Source organism: Hemisphaericaspora subhashii (genome assembly GCF_019202705.1).
Source record: "Hemisphaericaspora subhashii strain CBS 10753 chromosome Unknown scaffold36, whole genome shotgun sequence".
Classification (NCBI taxonomy): domain Eukaryota; kingdom Fungi; phylum Ascomycota; class Pichiomycetes; order Serinales; family Debaryomycetaceae; genus Hemisphaericaspora; species Hemisphaericaspora subhashii.
In genome coordinates, this window is record NW_026057380.1 from 9485 (window position 1) to 31065 (window position 21581).

At 35.8% G+C, this 21581-nt stretch overlaps 8 protein-coding genes across 8 annotated transcripts; 5 read left to right on the forward strand and 3 right to left on the reverse strand. All coding sequences in view use genetic code 12, as the record gives it.

Moving 5' to 3' along the window:
* Positions 1-1643: 1643 nt before the first annotated feature.
* On the forward strand, positions 1644-2663 carry J8A68_004912 (glycosyltransferase family 15 protein; the record flags this gene model as incomplete). Its single annotated transcript, XM_049408921.1, has 1 exon — positions 1644-2663. The coding sequence occupies one exon, from the start codon at positions 1644-1646 to the stop codon at positions 2661-2663; it is 1020 nt and encodes a 339-aa protein (XP_049261776.1).
* Positions 2664-3500: 837 nt separating this feature from the next.
* On the forward strand, positions 3501-12059 carry CAS4 (Cas4p; the record flags this gene model as incomplete). The annotated part of the gene is made up of 1 exon (XM_049408922.1): positions 3501-12059. The coding sequence occupies one exon, from the start codon at positions 3501-3503 to the stop codon at positions 12057-12059; it is 8559 nt and encodes a 2852-aa protein (XP_049261777.1).
* Positions 12060-12510: 451 nt separating this feature from the next.
* On the forward strand, positions 12511-13584 carry J8A68_004914 (uncharacterized protein; the record flags this gene model as incomplete). Its single annotated transcript, XM_049408923.1, has 1 exon — positions 12511-13584. The coding sequence occupies one exon, from the start codon at positions 12511-12513 to the stop codon at positions 13582-13584; it is 1074 nt and encodes a 357-aa protein (XP_049261778.1).
* Positions 13585-13751: 167 nt separating this feature from the next.
* Positions 13752-16288, reverse strand: J8A68_004915 (phosphatidate phosphatase; the record flags this gene model as incomplete). Its single annotated transcript, XM_049408924.1, has 2 exons — positions 13752-16084; positions 16270-16288. 2 exons carry the CDS (start codon positions 16286-16288, stop codon positions 13752-13754), a joined length of 2352 nt encoding a protein of 783 aa, XP_049261779.1.
* Positions 16289-16741: 453 nt separating this feature from the next.
* On the forward strand, positions 16742-18598 carry BZZ1 (Bzz1p; the record flags this gene model as incomplete). Its single annotated transcript, XM_049408925.1, has 1 exon — positions 16742-18598. The coding sequence occupies one exon, from the start codon at positions 16742-16744 to the stop codon at positions 18596-18598; it is 1857 nt and encodes a 618-aa protein (XP_049261780.1).
* A 288-nt stretch (positions 18599-18886) lies between these two features.
* Positions 18887-19453, reverse strand: RPS7A (40S ribosomal protein eS7; the record flags this gene model as incomplete). Its single annotated transcript, XM_049408926.1, has 1 exon — positions 18887-19453. One exon carries the CDS (start codon positions 19451-19453, stop codon positions 18887-18889), a length of 567 nt encoding a protein of 188 aa, XP_049261781.1.
* Positions 19454-19979: 526 nt separating this feature from the next.
* On the forward strand, positions 19980-20687 carry RKI1 (ribose-5-phosphate isomerase; the record flags this gene model as incomplete). Its single annotated transcript, XM_049408927.1, has 1 exon — positions 19980-20687. One exon carries the CDS (start codon positions 19980-19982, stop codon positions 20685-20687), a length of 708 nt encoding a protein of 235 aa, XP_049261782.1.
* A 262-nt stretch (positions 20688-20949) lies between these two features.
* ARF3 (Arf3p) lies at positions 20950-21537 on the reverse strand (the record flags this gene model as incomplete). Its single annotated transcript, XM_049408928.1, has 2 exons — positions 20950-21462; positions 21523-21537. The coding sequence occupies 2 exons, from the start codon at positions 21535-21537 to the stop codon at positions 20950-20952; spliced, it is 528 nt and encodes a 175-aa protein (XP_049261783.1).
* Positions 21538-21581: the final 44 nt, after the last annotated feature.

Consider the following 21581-nt stretch of genomic DNA (forward strand, 5'->3'; position numbering starts at 1 on the left):
CACATTTTAATTCCTTCTTAGTATTCTAATCTGTTTTTTATTCCTTTGCACATTTCTTCCGTCTGATCCAGAACAATGATTCCTGCCAATCTCAATAGAGAGGACTCTATGGTGCTCGTCTTTGTCATTATCTTAATAACCTTAATATATACACTTTTCGTCCTAAATAAAGAATTTACTAACGAAAAGGACGCCCATGCAAAAGTTCTCAGGGACGCATTCATAGCCTTATCCTAAAACGAAGAACTGTACGAAATGGCCCGCTCAACAGAAAAGCTGTAAGATTAATTAAATATCTGGTATAATTTATGATTGGGTGTCTTACAATGATGTAATCCCTGAATTTATAAGATGGTCATTTCAATGACTCCCGGAAATGTGAAATATATGGCTTGATACCAAAAGAATTGTGGTTTTACCCAGAATAGATCTATCAAGATGGAGCTAATAGACCTGTAACCGAATGAAGACAGAAAAAATTATATTCACATAAAGAATTTGAGTGCGATAGACGCATGGGCAGGTTCAAATCTAGATTGTTAGGACTAAAGGCTGGTACACCTAATGTACGGTTTTGAATTCATGGTGGCTTATTTCAAGATATTTCGGATTGCGTTTGCATTTTGAATATTAGTAATCGGTCATGTTGAAACTATATAAATATAGAAACTAATTATAGAAGTATTGTCCACATGTTCTTGTTTATTTTGTAGAATTTTAAAAATAACAACTCGTAAAACAAATAAAACCTTCCCCATCTTGAAAAAAATATCAAGCAGATAGTATCGTAAAAAAAAAAAAATGGATCCTATTTTGGTTTTCGTTATAACGCAAAGAGCATAAATGGCTTTATAATGTACAGACACCCTGACGACAATACCTCCCTCTAGCTACGTCGCCATCACTTTACCACAACACTAGAGCGGCAGTGGAGAGTTCTGTTTGACAATACCACATAGAAGAATTTAAAAGGTTGAAGTTATTGTGGGGCTTAAACCACTTATCTCCCCACCACCGATATTTTTTTAAGAGATGTGACGTGTTCTTTCTCCCGGTTAGGCGCCGTACAGAATACAGATATGGAGTCAAGAAGTGCTATATTGTTCCAAGTGGTATTAGAGACAAGCTGCCACGGATACGGAAGTCCCAATCAATATTGGGATTTTCTTCGAGATTGATTCAAATAGTAAGCCCTTTAAAAAAATGGTGCGACAACCGTGGAAATGAACCGCCTTCCAACAAAAATACGGGGAAAGCCAAATCACTGTTTTAAATTGCAAAAAATATTTTAATTTAGTCTTTGCTAAAAAAAGATATTTTAAGGAGACTTTTCTTTTATACGGGAGAGATAAATCCCATTATACTAGGATGACAATATAGCAACAATGCAACAAACAGAGGTTCAAAGAACCCCCCACATATTTCACATTATTTTTTCTATTAACATTGGTAGAACATCTATAAAGTATTTAAATCGAACCGTATAAGCCAGATTTCTCACTTTTCAATTTGTTCTCCCTTCAACGGCTCTACTTCTTTCTTCTGTATTTCTAAGCCTAATGATTATGATCAAGAGAAACCGCTTTGTGGTAGCCACAATAGCCATTACAATATTAGCAGTATTCTATATCTTTCCATTTGTTATGAAGGAACTTAACTTCGAATACAACGGTCTAAAAATAAACTCCCATGCTAAGAAAACAAGAGCTGCAATTGTTGCATTATCTAAAAATGATGAAATATACCAAATTGCACGCACGATGGAACAGATTGAAGACAGATTCAATGGGAAGTTTCAATATGATTGGGTCTTTTTCAACAATGAAGAATTCACTCCTCAATTTAAGAACTTAACTAGTGCAATGGCATCTGGAAAAGTGAAATTTGGCGTTATACCCAAAAAATTCTGGTCCTATCCTGATTGGATTGATCAAGACAAAGCTGCAGAGACCAGAAAGAAAATGGGAGAACAGGGTATCAGATATGGGGATCTAGAATCATATCGTCATATGTGTCGCTTCAAAGCTGGGCTTATGTTCCAGATGGAGGAGCTAAAAGAGTACGATTGGTATTGGTTAGTTGAACCCAGAGTTGATTTTACTTGTAATATTGACTATGATGTATTCGAATTCATGGAGAAGAATAATAAGTTATATGGATTCTCAATCGCATTTAGTGAAATGATGGAAACCGTGGAGACATTCTGGGATTCAAGCATGGAATTCCTAAAAAAGCACCCCGATGCTAAAGACAAAGAAAGCTTCTTCGAATTTTTAACCGATGATAATGGGAAGACATATAATGGAAATCATTATTGGTCAAATTTCGAAGTTGGCGACTTGAATTTTTTCAGATCTAATGCATATATGAAATATTTTGATTATATGGATAGAGCAGGTGGGTTCTATTATGAGCGTTGGGGCGATGGGCCACTTCATACATTCGCAGCATCTACGTTCATCCCTAGAGACAAACTTCATTTCTTCGATGATATTGGATATAAGCATGAAGCTTGGGAGACATGTCCCATAAGTGAAAAACATAGGCTTAAACAGAAATGCTCGTGCGACCCTAGGTCTGATTATAGGGTCGGGGGCCCAAAACCATGGATCGACTATTATAACTTAATGGGGATGGAATATCCAGATTTTGGGAAGGTATAATTAACATAGTCTTGTACTGGTTGTTTTATAGTTAGTAAGTTGAATGAATATTTTTTACTGTCATTTTCGCCCACTCCTACAAGGAGTCTCAATGTTCACTAAGTAATCTAGCCCCTAGCATCTCTGCAGCTGGGTGTTTTGTTAATCGGTGAATTGAGTCATAAACAAATGATTCAGTTAAAATTGATTCTAGTAGTTAGTTGGTCAGTGTGTTCAAAGACTATCTACGATCGATCGCTTTTAACAATATCTATAGAATAGAACCCAAATGTTTCACAATCTGAGGTAACCATCACCGTCACCCTCTCCCCGATTTTCGGAAGATCTTTGAGACTTTTTACTTTGTCCCAGATCTTGGATCGTTTGTAAGCCTACATGCAAGTATATTGTTATCAGGTCCGTTTAGCACTGGATCTGATTATCTATAGGTAATAATTTGAACTATTTGCTTTTGACAAATTGTTCAAAGGTGCTCTTGCTGGCTGCATTATGCACTTTGTCATTTGTGAGGACATAGAAACTCGCATATGAATTAATGCATACGACTAAAACTAACGAAAGCCTCAAAAGACCAAGGCTGAACTAATGGTTCTTGTCAGAAGTTGATCAATCATTCAAAATGGCTCTATTCGTAAAAGCCACGGTTACCTCCCCTTTCGTGTCCAAAAAGAAAGTAAGATTCCCAAAAAAAAAAAAAAGAAAACAAACAAAAAATAAATAAACTGATTTTTTTTTTACAACCAAACTTTCTAATTTTACAACCAACCACTTTTCAATAATCAAAATCAAAAAGGTTTAGGTTAGATTCATAATAACTCATATTATATCATTCCTAGGATGATTGAAATACCTGATTTAGACGAACTATCTCTAGAGTCCACTTCTAATATCGACGACACTTCTACCGGTGTTCAGTATCAACAACAACAAAATCAACACCACCAAATAGATCATCAGCAGTACGTCAATGGAATACAAAATCAGGATGATCAAATAAATTCAGATTCCATACAAGAAGAACGAGAGTACCACCACGCATACTCAAATGCTCCTAGTAAACAAGAAAATTCATCAATGGGACCATCATTTGTGTCGATTCCAGAGGTAGGTTCACGGCTCACATCTGATCCATTAAATGACACGATTGCACTTTATAATAAAGCTTCTAGTCCATCTTTAAATAATATAGATCGAGCTCCTGAAATCCAAGATGTATCATTTGAAAAGATAGAATATCGTACACTTCAAGATTTTGGTACTGAAAATGTAAACGACACGATGACAATATCTGATTCAGTAAACCATAGCAGGTCACAGTCCCAACGTAGTAGTGAGGGACATATAACTACCCAAACTTTACAAGCAGCTCCCAGAATGCAATATTTTAACGGTCCTACAGATTCATTTGATGGACATGCCCCACCCTCTGGATTTTCATTTATTTCAAACCGGATCAATGAGCATACAACCAGTTTTAGATTGCAAGATCCTCCAAACATCAAAGCAACTGCTATATCAAGAGGGCATCCCCTGCAAGAAGATGAGACATTATCAGATGATTTAGAAAATGAATTCGGGGAAAACAATGATCAACTCGGACAATTGATTGATACACCAAATCCTGCATCACATACAGTAAAAGGCACCAGATTACAAATATCACAACAATTAGCCTCTCCAATCTCAGTTATTCCACGTGACCACACGGAACCATCACCACAATTGCCACCTCCATTAACATCAAGTTCGTTACAGAAGCTTACATTCAATAACGGGGAAGAGTTTGGATCAATACGAAGAGAATTAGCAACTGACGCGAAAACCCCAGCAGAATATACTTTGCATATAGTATTCACTCAATTTGTAAGACATGCAGAACGTAAATTGAATCAATGCTTAGAATATCCATTGAATGAAGAACCACCAATAGTTGATTTAATTGCAGAAGGAGCTGACAAACAATTTGATAAAATCGTAAGTTCATTAGGATATATTGCTCGCCGAAAGCCAAAGCCAGTAATTGATAGTGTTATGTTTTGGAGGAAATCAAAAAGTGAAGTTGCAACCATGGCTGCCAATGAAGTTGAACGTACAATAGAATTAGCAAAATCCGGCTTAATGAAAGTTTCAAATGTGAATTTCCCACCTTCATCGTTAGATTCAATGTCAACACAAACATCATCAATTGTTATATCACCTGCAAATCCTGGAATAGCCAAGAATGTAAATCCAAAAGGAAAATCAAAGCGCAGTTTGAGTCTAATGAGGAGTAAAAGTTTTTCCAAAGTTGGTGTACATCGCCGAAATCAATCCGCATCATCAGCAGTCCCACAGAAATCACCAGAAGATATTGGCAATGAGAATAACAATGAATTTATTAAACAGAAGAACTATTTTGACGAACAAATTAATCAAGCAAGGGAGACGGCGATTCAAGCAGATCGAAAGTCATTGGCATCCATATATATCCTATGCAGAGTTTTAATTGAAGTTGTAAAGCAAACATCATTTGAAGTCATGGGTGAAGATCTTGGCGATAAATTGGAAGAAATTGTCTATACTCAATTGAAGACCACGGATCCAGTAAGTACAAGTCAATCATTGGTCAGAGCAGCAAATTGGAGTTTATTTGCAGAGTTACTTGGATTTATGTCGGAAAGGAGATTTCTTGGTGTTAGTGATCGGTTTATTGCGGATTTAGAGAAAGTTGATGATGGAAAAAAGACAATACATCAAGAAGAACAAAAGTTGCGATTGTTAATCAATGGAATGAGATATTTAAAACTAACTAATTATCCCCTTGAAGCATTTGAAGAAACTGCTGAATTCATTAAATCATTGGCTAAATTTTTTGATCAATCAATTAATGAGGTTATTCTTTGTGCATATTGTGAAGTATTAACTAGCTTGTTATTACCATTGGGGAATATCTTGACTGCAGAAACGAATCATCCAACTTGGGTAGAAGGTATTGAGAGAATTTATGAGAAGAGTAGAAGAATATGGAGACTATCAATGATCACAAATACATATGGACCAACCAGTGCATCTCCAAGTACAACAACAACACCCACTGCGTTCCCAGCCATATGCATGGACTCGTGTGACAATGCTTGGGCTCACTCTTTAACGTTAATGGTTGCCGCATTGTCTGTTTCAAGAAAAGAATTATTTTCAGAAGTCTGGTATGATATCATTGAAGAGAATCATTTCAAATTGAAAGGAAAGGATGAAACGTTGTACGATAAAATAACTTATATCGAGTGCATTACTAGATTACTTTGGGTTTATATTAATCGCTTACCGGATTCATTGAATAATACCATCAAGAAACTTGATTCAGTTTTTGACTTGTTACTTTTCAATCTTCCGTCCTCCAGTAACAAGAAATACCAATGGTTGACTTCTGATATTCGGTTGATTAATTCGTTGGCTGAATTGATTAAAATTGTGGGCTACAATCACTTGAATTATACATTGGACAATGTTTTACTCAAACTCTTGAAATTGAGCTTTAGTGGTTCAACTTTGGAAAATTCATCGCCCGAGAAGTTAATTTTGGTTACGAAGAGTTATTTATCAATATTAAAAACCTATGAATTGGGCCAAAAACCAAAATTCCCCACCGAAGATAATAGCAATCAAGAATTTGGAATAGAAAAAGTCATGTTGACAAGAATGAATGAATTTATGTTTATTGCCAAAAATACAACTAATGCGGCTTCCCATGAAGAAATATGTCGTAATATTGCGGCATTATTATTATTATTGGATCAACAATACGGATGTGCTAGTGGAGGTGCACCCTCGTCTGCGAATGGAGGATTATCCGCCAAGTCTCAATCAGCATTTAATTTCCACTTTGGTTACGATTTCACTTCATCAACTGAGAAGGCAAGTAGATATTTACAAATTGAGTTGTTTTCCACTATCATTGAAGCAATTCCATGGACTATGGCTCCAATTCAAGGGGAATCAAAATCGTTGTGCGGTTTACCATTTAAACAGATTGTGGAAATTTTAACTAGGAATTCAATTCATTCAAATCCAAGAATCTCTAATTCAGCGGTTTTTTCGTTGAAAATGTTGGCAGCTAGAAAAAATCCAACTTGTTTGTTATCTGTGTTTGCCAAAAATTCATTTCAGTTATATGAAAAGACAGATGGATCTGGATACAATGCCGAATATTTGAACTCTAGAGAGTATATCCGATTATTAAGATTATATACAGAGTTGTTGTCTTGTTGGCTAAGCCTGTATCAAATAATGGCCAAAGCGGAAAAGCTGAACAAAAATAGAAGAGATAATATGGATGATGATGATAATGATCAATTGATGAATAAAGACGTGTTAAATGACTTATATCAAATTAATCATAAGAGTGAAGAATTATCAAGTAATGACGCAATCAACAACAAAATGTCGACAGGTGAAGATTTAGAATGGCAGATTATTATCACACTAGTGGAAGAGATTGAAGGTAATGGGTTATTCTTTTTATGTTCACAGGATCCGAAGATTAGGTTTTATGGTAGTTCAATTTTGAAATTAGTGGACCAATTTGATCAAGCAATTTATAACCTTACAGACTCGTCGTCACCAAAAGCATCAAGAAAGCATTCTAGAACTTCTTCGAAATTCGCTGCTGATTTTGGAACCAGATTAATTCATGTTTTAGAAGATACTGATTTTATGGAATTGATTAAACCATTCAGAAAGGAATTAAGTTTACCTGAACGTCAACGGTTGGCAAAGATTAAAAACAAGAAGAATATTTTGATAAGATTAGCCGAATCCGATTATGGAATCGATTCAACTATTTGGTTTAGAGTATTTCCTCGAATGTTAGAGATATTTTTCCAAAGATGTCCAATGTCTGTGGCTTTATGTCGAAATATGGTATGTGTCAGTTTAGTTCAAATGCATGAAGCAATCTTTGAATATTCCGAAAGCTTTAAAGCAAACACCATTACAAGTTCGTTATTTTCCTCCTCGAAACTGAATCAACAAAATGTGACAAGCACCTCTGTGCCTCCTGAACTATTGGTAATTCAATGGAAACTATATTTGATATTTGCATGTAGTACATTAACAGCTACTCAGGAACAAAAGATTTCATTTCCCACTCAACCTATTCACGGAAGGAAAAGATCACTACAAATGTATATCCAACATCAAAAAATCACGAGTGCAAAATCTGTATTTAGAATGGTGGTGCCATTATTGAAATCACAACAAGTAATGATTAGGGAAGCAATAATATCCGCACTAAGCCATATGAACATTAATATTTTTAAGACGTTTTTAGAAAGTATTCCATTGTCTATGAGTGATTGGAATTGTAATGACAAGAAGCGGGATATAGTGGAAGATAGATTAAGAATTGAAATTGTACACATTCTAATGGATTTAACAAGTAAGTTCTCAAGTGATAATTCTATATATTCCGATCAATGGATTGTTGAAAATTTAGTAGCTATTGTTAAATGTGTGAAGACATTCTTGTCAATGCCAAATGTTCAAGTGGATATTGGTTTTCAACGCCTTCGTCGTTATTTCTGTGGGTTTTTAGAAAATGTGTATGTTGGTTTGCGGGATAAATCAAGATCGAATGTTGATAGATGGCTACCATTTGAAGCAAGATTGGGTTGTTTCAATTATTTGAAAGAATGGTGTGGTATAGGAGAATCAAAGGCGATAACTGAGGATAGATATAAGATGATTGTCAGGAATATTAATCAGCAAAACAAAGATGTAGCTGTTGACGTCGCCATTTTAGACCTTGAAAAGAAAAAGCTTCAGCTTCAAACTTTAAGTTGTATGGCAGTTTTGTGTTCTGGTGAAATAAAGCAACAAATTGAAGTCTCTCCGGGGGTTAATTTAGGAGTTGTATCATTTGATATACCTGGTATATTACTGTGGATTCATAAATTACTTGAATCTGAACGACCTGAGAAGAAGATTAATGAATATGGGAAAGTTGCATTGAGAAATATTTTGGAGAATAATTTTGACAATGAAGATATATACAATGAGGTAGTTAAGGAATGTTATTATTGCTCTTCCGGAAATGATGGATGTAAGACAACTGAAAGTTACTTTTGTATATTTGTGGACATATTTATGAGAAAGCATAAAAGCATTGAAGAGGAGCTTCCAAATGATTTAGTCAGCTTAGCTAGTTTCTTAGTTGGTCATAATAATATTGAGGTCAGATCTGCTGCAATTGAGTTGTTGAAATATTTGGAAGAGTTATACCTTAAATCCAGTTCATTAGGGAGATTTTCTGAAGCGGTGATCAGTCGAACCCAAGTTGTTTACAAGAAGGCGATGTTTGATATATCCAGCCATTTGAGAACTTTGGCGCAAACAGAAAAATCTTCATTTATTAGAATTAGCTACATGACAATGTACTTCAGTATAGTTGGAAATGCGTCAAGACGAGATATATTAGCTTGCTTGCTTCCATTAGTTCAAAATGTGGTGTTGAAGTATGAAGAGGCCCCAGAAGGTATAGTCACGGAGAAGAACCCCCCAGTTGATCCCAAATTGGATACGCCTTCGTTAATGGTACTAAGCAATTTATTTGAAATTACAGTCAAGTTCGGTTCTAAGATCTCAAATGAAGTTGAAGCATTATGGGTTTCACTTGGAAGCAATGCAGCAAACTTTGATAAAATTATTGATTTCATTATGAAGAATTGTATTGAGAGAAAGAATCCAACCTTTGTGCAATATAGTAGACAGATAATAGACTACTTGACTTATTCCAGGTCAGATCCGTTATATGTGATTGAAAAGTTTGTCAACAATTTACAGCCTAAAATGATGGTTCCGCCACATTCGCTGGTGATCAGGGTTTCACTTTCTGACGCTAATCATGATTTTGCATATGTGGCAGATTTGTCAAGCGTTATACCAAAAGCTGAAAAGGATTCTGTATTCTCATTGGGACAGTTATCGATGATATTCTTGGTTGATTTATTTACTACAAAACGTGACATCATGGTTGAGAAACTTCCATTGTTGCTACACATTGCATTTTCATTATTGGATCATTATTTGCCTGTTGTTCAAGAACAAGCATGTTCATTATTAATTCATTTGATACATGCATTGGCAATAGACGAGCCTAAGGCACAAGAGACTATTGATATTTTGAGACTGAAGGATCAGGTTAAGAATTTATGGGTATATGACGATTTAAACAACGACAAGAAAGGGGCTAGAACTCCAAAGAATATGGATTTGCTAGTTCGAAATGTATTGAAAGTGTTTGCGAAAGTAACACCTACGCTTCAGGATGATTGGAGTCGAGTATCTTTGCATTGGGCTACAACTTGTGCTGTAAGGCATATTGCTTGTAGATCCTTCCAGTTGTTCAGATCGTTGTTGTCATTTTTGGATCAAGGTATGTTGAAAGATATGTTGCATCGTTTATCTAATACGATTTCAGATGAGACTGTGGATATCCAAGGATTCGCTATGCAAATTTTGATGACATTGAATGCTATTACCGCAGAATTGGATTCAGAAAAATTGATTGATTTTCCACAATTATTTTGGTCGAGTGTTGCTTGTCTTAGTACTATCCATGAACAAGAATTTATTGAGGTATTATCAACTATGAATAAGTTTGTTTCGAAGATCGATTTAGATGCACCTGATACCGTATCATGTTTGATTTCTACGTTTCCACCAAAATGGGAAGGAAAATTTGAAGGATTGCAACAAATCGTATTGGTGGGTTTACGTTCTGCCACTTCATGGGAACCTTCGTTGAAGTTTTTGGATAAATTGATTTACTTAAAGGATAGTGAAATCATTGGCAAAGGAGATTCCAGACTTCTAATGTCTGTTTTGGCAAATTTACCTCGTTTCTTACATGAGTTGGATAAGAAGGCAATTAGTGTTGAAATTCAAAATGCGGCTTTAGCAATTAGTAAATTGGCAGATAATGCGAATAAAGTAGGTCTTTCAAAGATTTTAGTTTCGTTGTCGAAGAATAGATTTAGGTCAAAGAAAGATTTCTTAGTTCAGACAGTTTCTACCATTAAGAATTCATTTTTCCCAGAATTTGAAGCCCAAACGTTAGTATTATTATTAGGATTATTATCGAACAAGATTCCTTGGGTTACTTTGGAAACCATGAGTATATTGAAACATGTTTTCCCATTAGTTGATTTGCAAAGAGACGAGTTTGTTGGTGTTGGTGCAGATTTAATTTCTCCGTTGTTAAGGTTATTATTAACTGATTTTGCAGAGCCTGCGCTTGAAGTGTTAGATGAAGCAGTTATTATTTCTGGGTCCCAACTTGATCGAGATGTTTTGAGAATGAGTTTGGGTAGTACTGCTATGAAGAAAGAATATGAAAATACAGCAACTTTATTTGGTATTCCTGATGAGAGTGGGTGGTCAATACCTATGCCTGCTGTAACTGCAGCAAGCACTCGAAACAATGTTCACGCAGTATTTTCTACATGTGTTGTTACTACTGTGGTTGACGATGAGAATGACGACCAGGTTAATAATGAAGAAATTCAATTCCACATGGAAGATTATTACTCGCATGCTGCTGGGCCAACTGATTATGGAGATGCCGTATCGGTAAGTGTTGAAGAAAAAGAGGCTTCATTAAGTAATGTTTGGGCAGCTTTAGATGATTTTGATTCATTTTTCACTAAGGATACTGAACCCAATATTTCCGGAGGTCGTCATATTGGTCCTCATCCATTATCTAGTCACATTCATAGTGCATCTGTTGATACGAAGTATAGTGCTACCAGTGATGTCCTGCTGCCCATGGAATCTGCTCCTAATGTTTATGATAAGAAAGTCTCGGTTATTTTGAATAGAAGTTTGGCAAGGACGCAATCCAACGCGTCGTTTAAGACTACCTTGGCTGACTCTATTGGAAGTAATAATTACGTGAATACTAATAATGCTTCAATTGCCAAAAGGTCCTATATTCCATTTAGAAATAGAAATACTCCAAAGTCTAGAGTTGATCAATTTTCAACGCCAATTATGCCGCTAACGCCAGTATTTGATCAGCAAACACTTACTGATCTCAAAACTCCGACTGTGACAACACCTGGAACATTTACTATGTCTGCAACTCCATCGAGTGTAATTCCAGAATTTTCATTTGAGAACCCAACTAGATTCGAAGGTCTTCTAGGAGGGAAGAAGAGGTCGAAAAGAACTGTAGCTAAGAACTCGCCAATTCCTTCTTCGTCAGGTCTGAATATTTCACCACTGGAATTGATGAATACCAACTTTAGAAGTCCAAATATATTATCATCAGCGTTGAATACTACTCCAGAACAACAAACTCCGTCATTGTCATCCAATTCTTCAAAAGATAAAAGAAAGGCTTCTCAAAAATTCCGTTAGAATATTTTATTATACAACAATATTTAGATTATAGTTAGTTATATTAGGGTATTTATTTTTAAATGCGTTTGAAAGTTTAGAGCTTTAATTTCTCTTTAAGTTACAATTCTTTTCAGTGTAATATCATAACTTCTTTGTCTAAGAAGCAATAATTATATTGGCTGTTTGGATTCGTTCCTTTACCCTCTGCTTTTGAATCTTTGTAAGATAATGTGCTTAACCTAGCTATACTCTATGCAACACTTGATGCGATAATTGACTAATTTTGCAATCAATGGCGCTACCAGTCTCCACATTGCTTTTTTTTTGGGAATGTCACACTACCCGTTAAAATTTTTTTTTTCTTTTTCTTTTTATAAAAAGATTTATTTTACGGCTGAATTGTCTACATTTGATATTCCCAGTAATTCTAAACTTATACTCTCATTACCTTATTAGAAGTAAACTAAAGATGCCTCCAAAGAAGAATCAACCAGACAAGAACAAGGTCAAAGCCAAGGCAAAATCAGCTGAAGACAAGGCCTTCGGTTTAAAAAACAAGAACAAATCTAAAAAGGTCCAGCAACAAATCAATCAGATGCAAGCTGGGATCGATGGAGGATTAGCTAAAAAGAAAGAAGCAGAAGCCAAGAGGAAAGCTGAAGAGAAGCGAGCTGCTGAGCAGGCCAAGAAGGAAGCCGCTGCCTTATTCGGTATCCAACAACAAAAAGTTCCATTTGGAGTTGATCCCAAATCGATTCTTTGTGAATTTTTCAAGCAGGGTCTTTGTACAAAGGGTAATAAATGTAAATTCTCGCATGATCCTAATGTGGGAAGAAAAGATGCCAAGAGGGATTTATATACTGATAATAGAGAAACTTCAAAGGAAGAAGATACGATGGATAATTGGGATGAAGAAAAATTAAGAAAAGTCATTTCATCGAAGCATGGTAATCCAAAAACTACCACTGATATTGTTTGTAAATATTTCATCGATGCCGTGGAGAATGGGAAATATGGTTGGTTCTGGGTCTGTCCAAATGGTGGTAATGACTGTAAGTATAGACATTCATTGCCTGCTGGTTTCGTATTGAAGACTAAAGAACAAAAGAGATTAGAAAGACTCGCGGCTGAAGCTGAACCAACCATCACATTAGAAGAATTCCTTGAGTTAGAAAGAAGTAAATTGGATAAGAGTCAATTCACCCCAATAACAGCCCAAACTTTCCAAGAATGGAAAATTGAACAAAATTCAAAGAAAGAAAATCAAAGAAGAGAAGATGAAAAGAGAGGTATTAAGAGACCTCTTACAGGTAGAGAAGTCATCTTGCAAAAGTTTGCCGACAAATATTATGCCGAAGAAGACGATGGTGGAGAAACTTGGGATTTATCACAGTTCAAAACTGAATTGCCTGAGGAAACAGATGAAGTCATTAAAGATTACGGAGATGGTTCTAATGCTCAAGAATATTATCAACAAGATGTTGAAAATAAGCCAGAATCAGTTGTTGATTCTACAAACCAAGGTGAAGCTATATCCACCTAAAACCTTTGCATGCATACAGTTAATGAATAGATTTTGGATTTTTTTTTTTTAGTTTTGTACATTTATAGGGTGTAAAAAGGACACACACTAAATAAACGGGCGAATTTGTATATATACAAGTAGATTTATCCATCGTTGTTCAGCATGTATTCCTCTCACACTTTTCACTACTTAGTCATAATTTCATTCAATTCAAAGCAATTTTTCTGAAAGAATTTGTCATCATCATCAACAAATATATCAAGCTTTGTACCAGTAGGTGCCAAAGCATGCATTGCAGCCACTAATCTTCTAATCCATCCAGCTCCTTTCTTATCCATCTCTTCTAATTCATAAAAACTAGGTAAATCGAAAATACTATCCAAATCGTCAAGTCTATTAGTATTCGATTCAAACATTTCAGTTGTTCGAGCAGGTAAAGGAGGTCTTTTGGGCATTGGAGGTAAGAGATCGTCATCTTGATTAATACTACTTCCATCAGAAGCAACATTTGACGAAACTGGAGGGGTGGTGACACGTGTTGCCGGGGCCGAGGATATTGTCAATACTGAATCGGTTTGGGCATGATGAAGATAGTCTCGATTAGGTAATGGAGGTTTTCTTTCTAGTGGACTTCCCTTCAAGGTTGTTGGTTTCTTGGGAACCATGGGTGGTAATTTCCGTCTAGATTCAATAGAAGGGTCGGATGAAGATTTGGGGACAGGTGATCTGGATAAATGTGTAGATGCAGGTACGAATGGGGGTGGAGAGTCAGATAGGTCAATCAAATCTTCCATTTCCGGGGGAGGTGGAGGTGGTAGTATATTTGTTTTATCAGTTAGTGTTTCCATCGATTGATTAAAGGGGACTTTTCTTCTCTTTGTGGACAATAATCTTATCAATTCATTTAGAATATTTAAATCATCATAATCTGAAAGGGAATCTTTCACATATCTTATATTGATTGATAATATTTTTCCGGGGTATCTTTGTGCAAGATCAACATATGCTTCCAAATCATATTCTCCCGAATCTCCGACACATATGAATCTTTTGTCAGGAAAATCATCCAAAATCTTATACAATGCCCTCTTCTTTCTTGAGGAGGAAGGTTCCAACAACGAAGATATGATATTTCCTGTATATTGTTTTAAATGAACAGATCCTGGTGGTAGATTGGCTATTCTAAAATATTGCTGAATTGTAGAAAACAATTGCCAAGGGGAATTGGATACATAATGGAAACTCACTTGTTCATGCTTATGCATTTCGCCATACCATTTAATAACTGAAGGAATACTCCACAGACTAATCTCGTTCAATAAAAGATTGGTCATCAATTCCCTCTTATCTCCAATAACTCCTGTAAGTTTAATGGTATCATCGATATCACTAATGATACCTACTCCTTCATTTGGAAGCATCATGACATCTTGAAATGCAAATATAGTTTCGGTGTTGGCAGATTTAACCTGTACTACTGATGGCCTATATGGAACCTCTAGTGTCACTTCAAAATGGCCATTGGTATCGGTAAATACTGAATGCGTGACAAGTTGTTGATTATAGTTATGTTCAGCCCCTACTACAATGATCAATTCAGCATTGGGTATTGACCTTGCAATAAAGCAAGCAAGCCTTTCTTTTATTAAATCGTCTGCATTCGAAGCTGAACTGCCTGAAGACGACAGGACTGACAATTGCTCACTGGCTGATCCTTGAGATATGATTGATTCTGAATCCGATAAGCTTTGATCATTATTTAAAATATCAGGTTTCATGTTATCACTTTCCAATTGATTAATTGCTTGAGTGGAATTTGCACTAGTTGTATTATATCTTGTCAATTGTCGCATTAATGATAAGATCAATCTATTCTTTCTTGTCATCAACCCAGGACATGATACCCAACCTTTAACATCAACAAAAAATTTCCCTTCTTGATATCTTGTATAGGAAGGAAACAATTGAATTGAAGTATCTTTAGGTAAGATTAATTTCCCCTGATCATCATACACATCAGCCACGTTGCTGGTCATCAATGCTCTAGATGCCCCATTTGCCAATTGTGATACTTGTCCAGTTAGTCGGGGGATATAATTATCTCTAGTAGCTCTTGCCAACCCTAACAATCTCTGTCTTCTTGATAATGGTTGAGGAGCAGACGAGTTCGGACCAGCCGTTGCTGTAGTTATCTCTTCTGATTGAGGAGGATGAGGTGGTGGTGAACGTCGATTTTGGTAATTCGGGTCCATTCTCATCAAAATCCTTCTTCGTTTGGATTTTAATAGTGGATAGGCTCTCTTGAGTTGTTTATAATCTCTATAAATTTCTTTTAATAAACGGAATTGAGTGGTAGAATTCTTGGTTGAATATTTTGTAGCAACCGGAACTTGATAAATTGGTGCTAATCGCTTTGATAGAAACGCTGAAGCGAACTTGATGAAATTATTCTTACCAACCAACGTGAAGAATGGAGAAAAATGGATTAAATGGGATTGAAGAAATAAAGCCAAGTTAGCTATTTCAAAAAGGACGTGTTAGAAACGTGACTATTGCTTTGAGGAGATGTTTGATTGGCACACGTTATAATATATTTCAATGTGGTTGTAAAGTGGTTGTCAATAATTTTCAATTTAATTTATAATATAAACGTGATTGGAATTTCGCTGTAGAACGATCGTTCAAGATGACTGAAATTTAAACGGGATCGTTTGGTGGGCATCTGAGATTTCGGTCGAGAACAAAGAAATCTACTGCCACCACGATCGGCCAGAAAAAAAACATTTTAGTACCACATTTTAGTACCAAGCTAGAGCACCAAGGTTTAAACAATAAAACAGGGTGAACCCGATGGAGTACATTTTAATGGACCTGGTTACGCCAAATAGGAGGCAGTCACAATTGACCCAAACCTAAAGACCCCAATCAATGCTTGTCGTACAACCCCTGCCTAACATTCCTCAACTACCCGGAAATGTCTCTGCTCCCCCCATTAAAATCGAAATTGCAACACCGCTGAAAAATGTCGTGTGGCATAACTCCAAATTATACGACATTATTCGCTATCAAGATTTTGAATTTGTTAGGTTACGGTGTGGAGGCAGTTCCCCTTATTGATATTCTGATCTGTCCACTGAGATTTCCATTCAGCTCAAACACACACACACACACAACAATGTCTGCTGAAGATTTATCGATCGGGAATGAATTACGAGATTCATACAAGATCACATCTAAATGGATCGCCAATGGTACGAATTGGCTTAGTGACATCGACGAATTCTATCGTGAACGTTCCAATATCGAAAGAGAATATGCCACGAAATTGACTCTTTTATGTAAGAAACATTTCGATAAGAAACTGAAAATATCTGCTAGTTTATCCGTTGGTGATGAACCTCAAATCACCCCTGGATCTTTAGAATGTGCATCTTTGGTGTTATGGTCAGATTTATTGACCCAAACAGAAGCGATTGCTAATGAACGGATGAATTTGGGTGGGGAATTCCTGACTAAGATATGTAACAACCTTGTGGGTTTGAAAGCAAAATGTGAAAGAATTTCTCGTCAGGTTGAACAAATCAATGAGTATTTAACACAAGAAAAGAAGAATGTTGAAGACGAAGTGTTGAAAGCCAAGAAACACTATGATACTTTATGTCAAGCTACTGAAACTGCTAGAGAGAAGACGGAAAGATCAGAATCTGGGAAATATCAAGAAAGATTGGATAAAAAGACAGTTGAAATGAACATTGGGAAAAATGAATACTTGATTAAATTAAATGTTGCAAATAGACTTAAGGATAAATATTATTATCAAGATGTTCCTGAAATATTAGATTATTTCCAAGAATTGAATGAAAATAGAGTCGGAATTTTAAATAAGTTATTAAAGAATGCGCTGATTATCGAAAGAAACAGTAATGACAAAATCAAGGAGAAATTACATCTGATTGATGAAACGATTGATCAAAACAATCCTAAATTGGATGTCGCCATGTTTATCAAACACAATTCCTTAGACTGGAAAGAGCCTCCTGACTTCTATTTCATTCCGTCAAGTATCTGGCATGACGATGAAAGTTTGGTAACAAAGGAACCGGAATTAACTGTCTTGAAAAAGAGATTAAACGTTGCCCTGGGAGAATATGCCACATATGAACAATCATGTTTAGATATCAAACAAAAACTAGAAGAAAGTACAGCAGCAAGAAAGGAAGCCGAAAAGAACCTCACCCTTAAATTTGACGGAGGATTACAAGCCTCACTTTCAATATTACAAAAGTTTATGAAGGAAGATACAATCAGAGTTCGAAATGAGGTTGAAATTGAAGTAATTCAAAATTTCGCCGGTGATAAGGATTTAACATATATCGCTCCAATCGAACGTAAGAAATCCAAATTTGGGTTCTTGAAAAGAAAATCCACCAAGGAAAGCATAACACCTTCTCTGGATGTTGCATCTTCCGATTCACATTCATTACATACGGTGAAAACAAACAATACTGCATCGTTGGCACATACGGGAATCTTCAACCTTCGGAGAAACAAAACTTCTTCTTCCACCAAAACCTCTGGCTCAGGGTCAGGTAAACCAACCGCGAAGGCACTTTATGCTTATGCTGCGGGTGGGAATGATGAGACTAGTATATCCGCAGGTGACGAATTAACAGTAGTCGAAGAAGATACCAACGGATCGGGTTGGACTATGGTCAATGGACCAAACGGACCAGGATTGGTCCCAACGGCCTATATCCAAATATCCGCTCCTGTTCCACATACTCCACCATCAGGCGACACCCCGGCTCAGAAAAAGAAAGGTCCGATGGTTATGCCTAGACGAGGAGCGAAGAAGATTCAGTATGTGGAAGCGTTGTATGATTATACCGCTGATGGTGATGATGAATTGAGTATACGTGCGGGAGATCGGATTGTTCTAGTACAAGATGATACTGATGGAAGTGGATGGACTGAAGGTGAGTTGAATGGGGCAAAGGGTTTATTCCCTACTAGTTATGTTAGAAAGGTGTAGAAAGAAATTAGTTTTAAATAAAACAATTAAAAATTTTGTTAGAGATTTCAATTACAAATTGCGCGAAACATTTAGAATAGTACTTGTAGATTTTGCAAGCAATTGCAAAAGAGAGAGATATAATCGAACTTACAAAAGCTTTTATCTATCATACAATGAGTCGTTAATTATAAGTATTTTCTTTTGATTTTTGGAGTGGGAGAAATGAACCTATTAATAATATAGAAAGTAATTTACAAATGTACACTTTTCACACACACACATCTTTGCATCATTTTGATTGATTGCTTAATGAGTTTCACTTGGAATTTCAAAGACAACTTGCTTACCAGTTAACTTAGAATATAATTGTTGGAAAGAATCTAACTTGTAATCAACAGCAGTGGAATCCTTAGAATCTAATAAAACCTTTTGGATCTTGTTACCACCGACTAAGTATCTAACTCTCTTACCGATGATTTCAGTTGGGAAAACTAAATCTTCTAAGATCTTGTCATGAACAGCAGTTAAGGTTCTTGATCTTGGTCTTTTTTGTTGCTTTCTAGCCTTTCTAGATGGCTTTGGTAAGATTCTACGTTCAGCTAAAAAGACAACATGTCTGTCTGGGAACTTCTTTTCCAATTCTCTGGTTAATCTGGTTTGAACCTTTCTGTAACCTTGTAAACTTGGTGGTGGGACGAAAACAGCTAAAGCCTTCTTACCCCCGTTAACATCAATTTCCTTAACGGATTTGAATTGTAATGGTCTTAAATCAGCCTTTAAGTCAGTTTGACCTTCTAAGTCAACGAAAGCTTGGGCAACTTTCAATTCTAATTCAGTTGGCTTTTCAGAAATGATCTTGTTAGCAGCAGACATCTTAAGTATGGGACAATCTATATATTAAAACAGAAAAACTCTTCTTCAAAAGTAACCTATTCTGGTGCTTTTTTCAGACTGAAAAAAATTCACTATACAAATTGACGCTTTTTACAAGTTAATTGTATCTAACCTGTAAAATATAATTCTCCCTATTAAACCTACTAATTATTAGTGCGGCTTATCTTTTTCATTGAGAAAAATCTTTTTTCTGTCGATGTCGTGTACTTATGTACAAATAGTGAGAATAGTTCAATTCCTGTATACACCATATAAACTCCGTAGTCCTCACGTGCCGTATAGGCACTTCTAGGGCACCTGCCCTAAGGGTCCTCATGCCCCCAGATAATTTCCACATTACACAATAATCGTGAAACGAGGTCCCCATCGCAGAGGAAGGTTGTCGCGTAATTGAATAATTAGGTAACACAGATAAGCACACACACATAAATAGTGAATGCTAAGATTGCTATCCACTTCAATCAAACTTCAATTCCCCAGAACATACCTTACAAGAAACTTCCAAATGGCATCTACCGTTGAAACAGCAAAGAAATTAGCAGCTTATAAAGCCGTTGATGAAAACTTCCCCACCAATGCCAAAGTCGTAGGTATCGGTTCCGGATCTACTGTGATCTATGTTGCCGAACGTATTGGACAATTAACCAACAAGGATCAATTCGTGTGTATCCCAACTGGATTCCAATCAAAACAATTAATCATTGATAATGGATTAAAACTTGGTCTGATTGAACAATATCCTCAATTAGATATTGCATTTGATGGTGCTGATGAAGTTGACCCGCAATTGGATTTGATTAAAGGTGGTGGAGCTTGTTTATTTCAAGAAAAATTAGTAGCTGCTGCTGCTGATAAATTTGTGGTTGTGGCTGATTATAGAAAAGAATCCAAAATTTTAGGTAGAGAATGGACTCAAGGGGTTCCAATTGAAATTGTCCCAAATTCTTATGCTAAAGTGACTAATGATTTGAAGAAATTGGGTGCCAAGAAGATTGATTTAAGACAAGGTGGGAAGGCCAAAGCTGGTCCTGTTATTACTGATAATAACAATTTCTTGATTGATGCTGATTTTGGGGATATTCAAGATGCAAAGAAGTTACATGAACAAATTAAATTACTTGTTGGTGTTGTTGAAACTGGGTTATTCATTAATATGGCTGATAAAGCTTACTTTGGTGAAGAATCTGGAGAAGTTACTGTTTGGACTAAGTAGAATGCATTGACTAAGGGGATTATATGAATGGGAGGTTATAGAGTTGTACATAAATACACTAAATATACGTAATATGGAAAAAATGAAGTCGTGTCTTTGTAAACGTATAAGATCCAAGTGGGCAAGATTCCGGAGCGGCGATATGTGTCCCTTTCCTTTATTCTGTAAATGATATGTATATTATTAAACATGGAAAATGAACTAAAGATGAATTGAAAAACTAATAATTATAAAAATGTGTAAAAGAATGGGTTGTGTAAATCTATTTTGAATGAGATGAAATCCAATTCAACATTTCAACTAATCCAGTTCCATCAATTGCAATTGTCGGAATGACAGACCAAGTATGTTCACCACTCAATTTATGTAATTCAAATCGTTGAATCAATTCTTTTGGTTTTATAGCTCCTTCACAATCTTGTTTATTAGCCAACACCACTAATAAGCAATTAGCTAATTCTTTATCAGTAATAACTCTATATAATTCTTGTTTTGATTCTTCTAATCTTGCAACATCATTTGAATCAACAACATAAATAAGGGCATTTGTTCCAGTGAAATAATGTCTCCAAAGTGGTCTAATTCTTTCTTGTCCACCACAATCCCAAACTGCAAATGATACATTCTTATGTTTAACAGTTTCAACATTGAAACCAACAGTTGGGACTGTTTTTGATGTTTTACCTAATTTTAATTTATATAATACCGTAGTCTTACCAGCATTATCTAATCCTAACATTAGAATTCTCATTTCTCGATTTTTAAATAATTTTGACTAAAGTTACACAAGTTAGTACTTAAATTCAGAGTAGATCTTGAAGATAAAGATACATACAACTAAATGACCCATGGCTGATTTCTTATGTGGTTATGAGGCTTGCTTGTTTGTATATT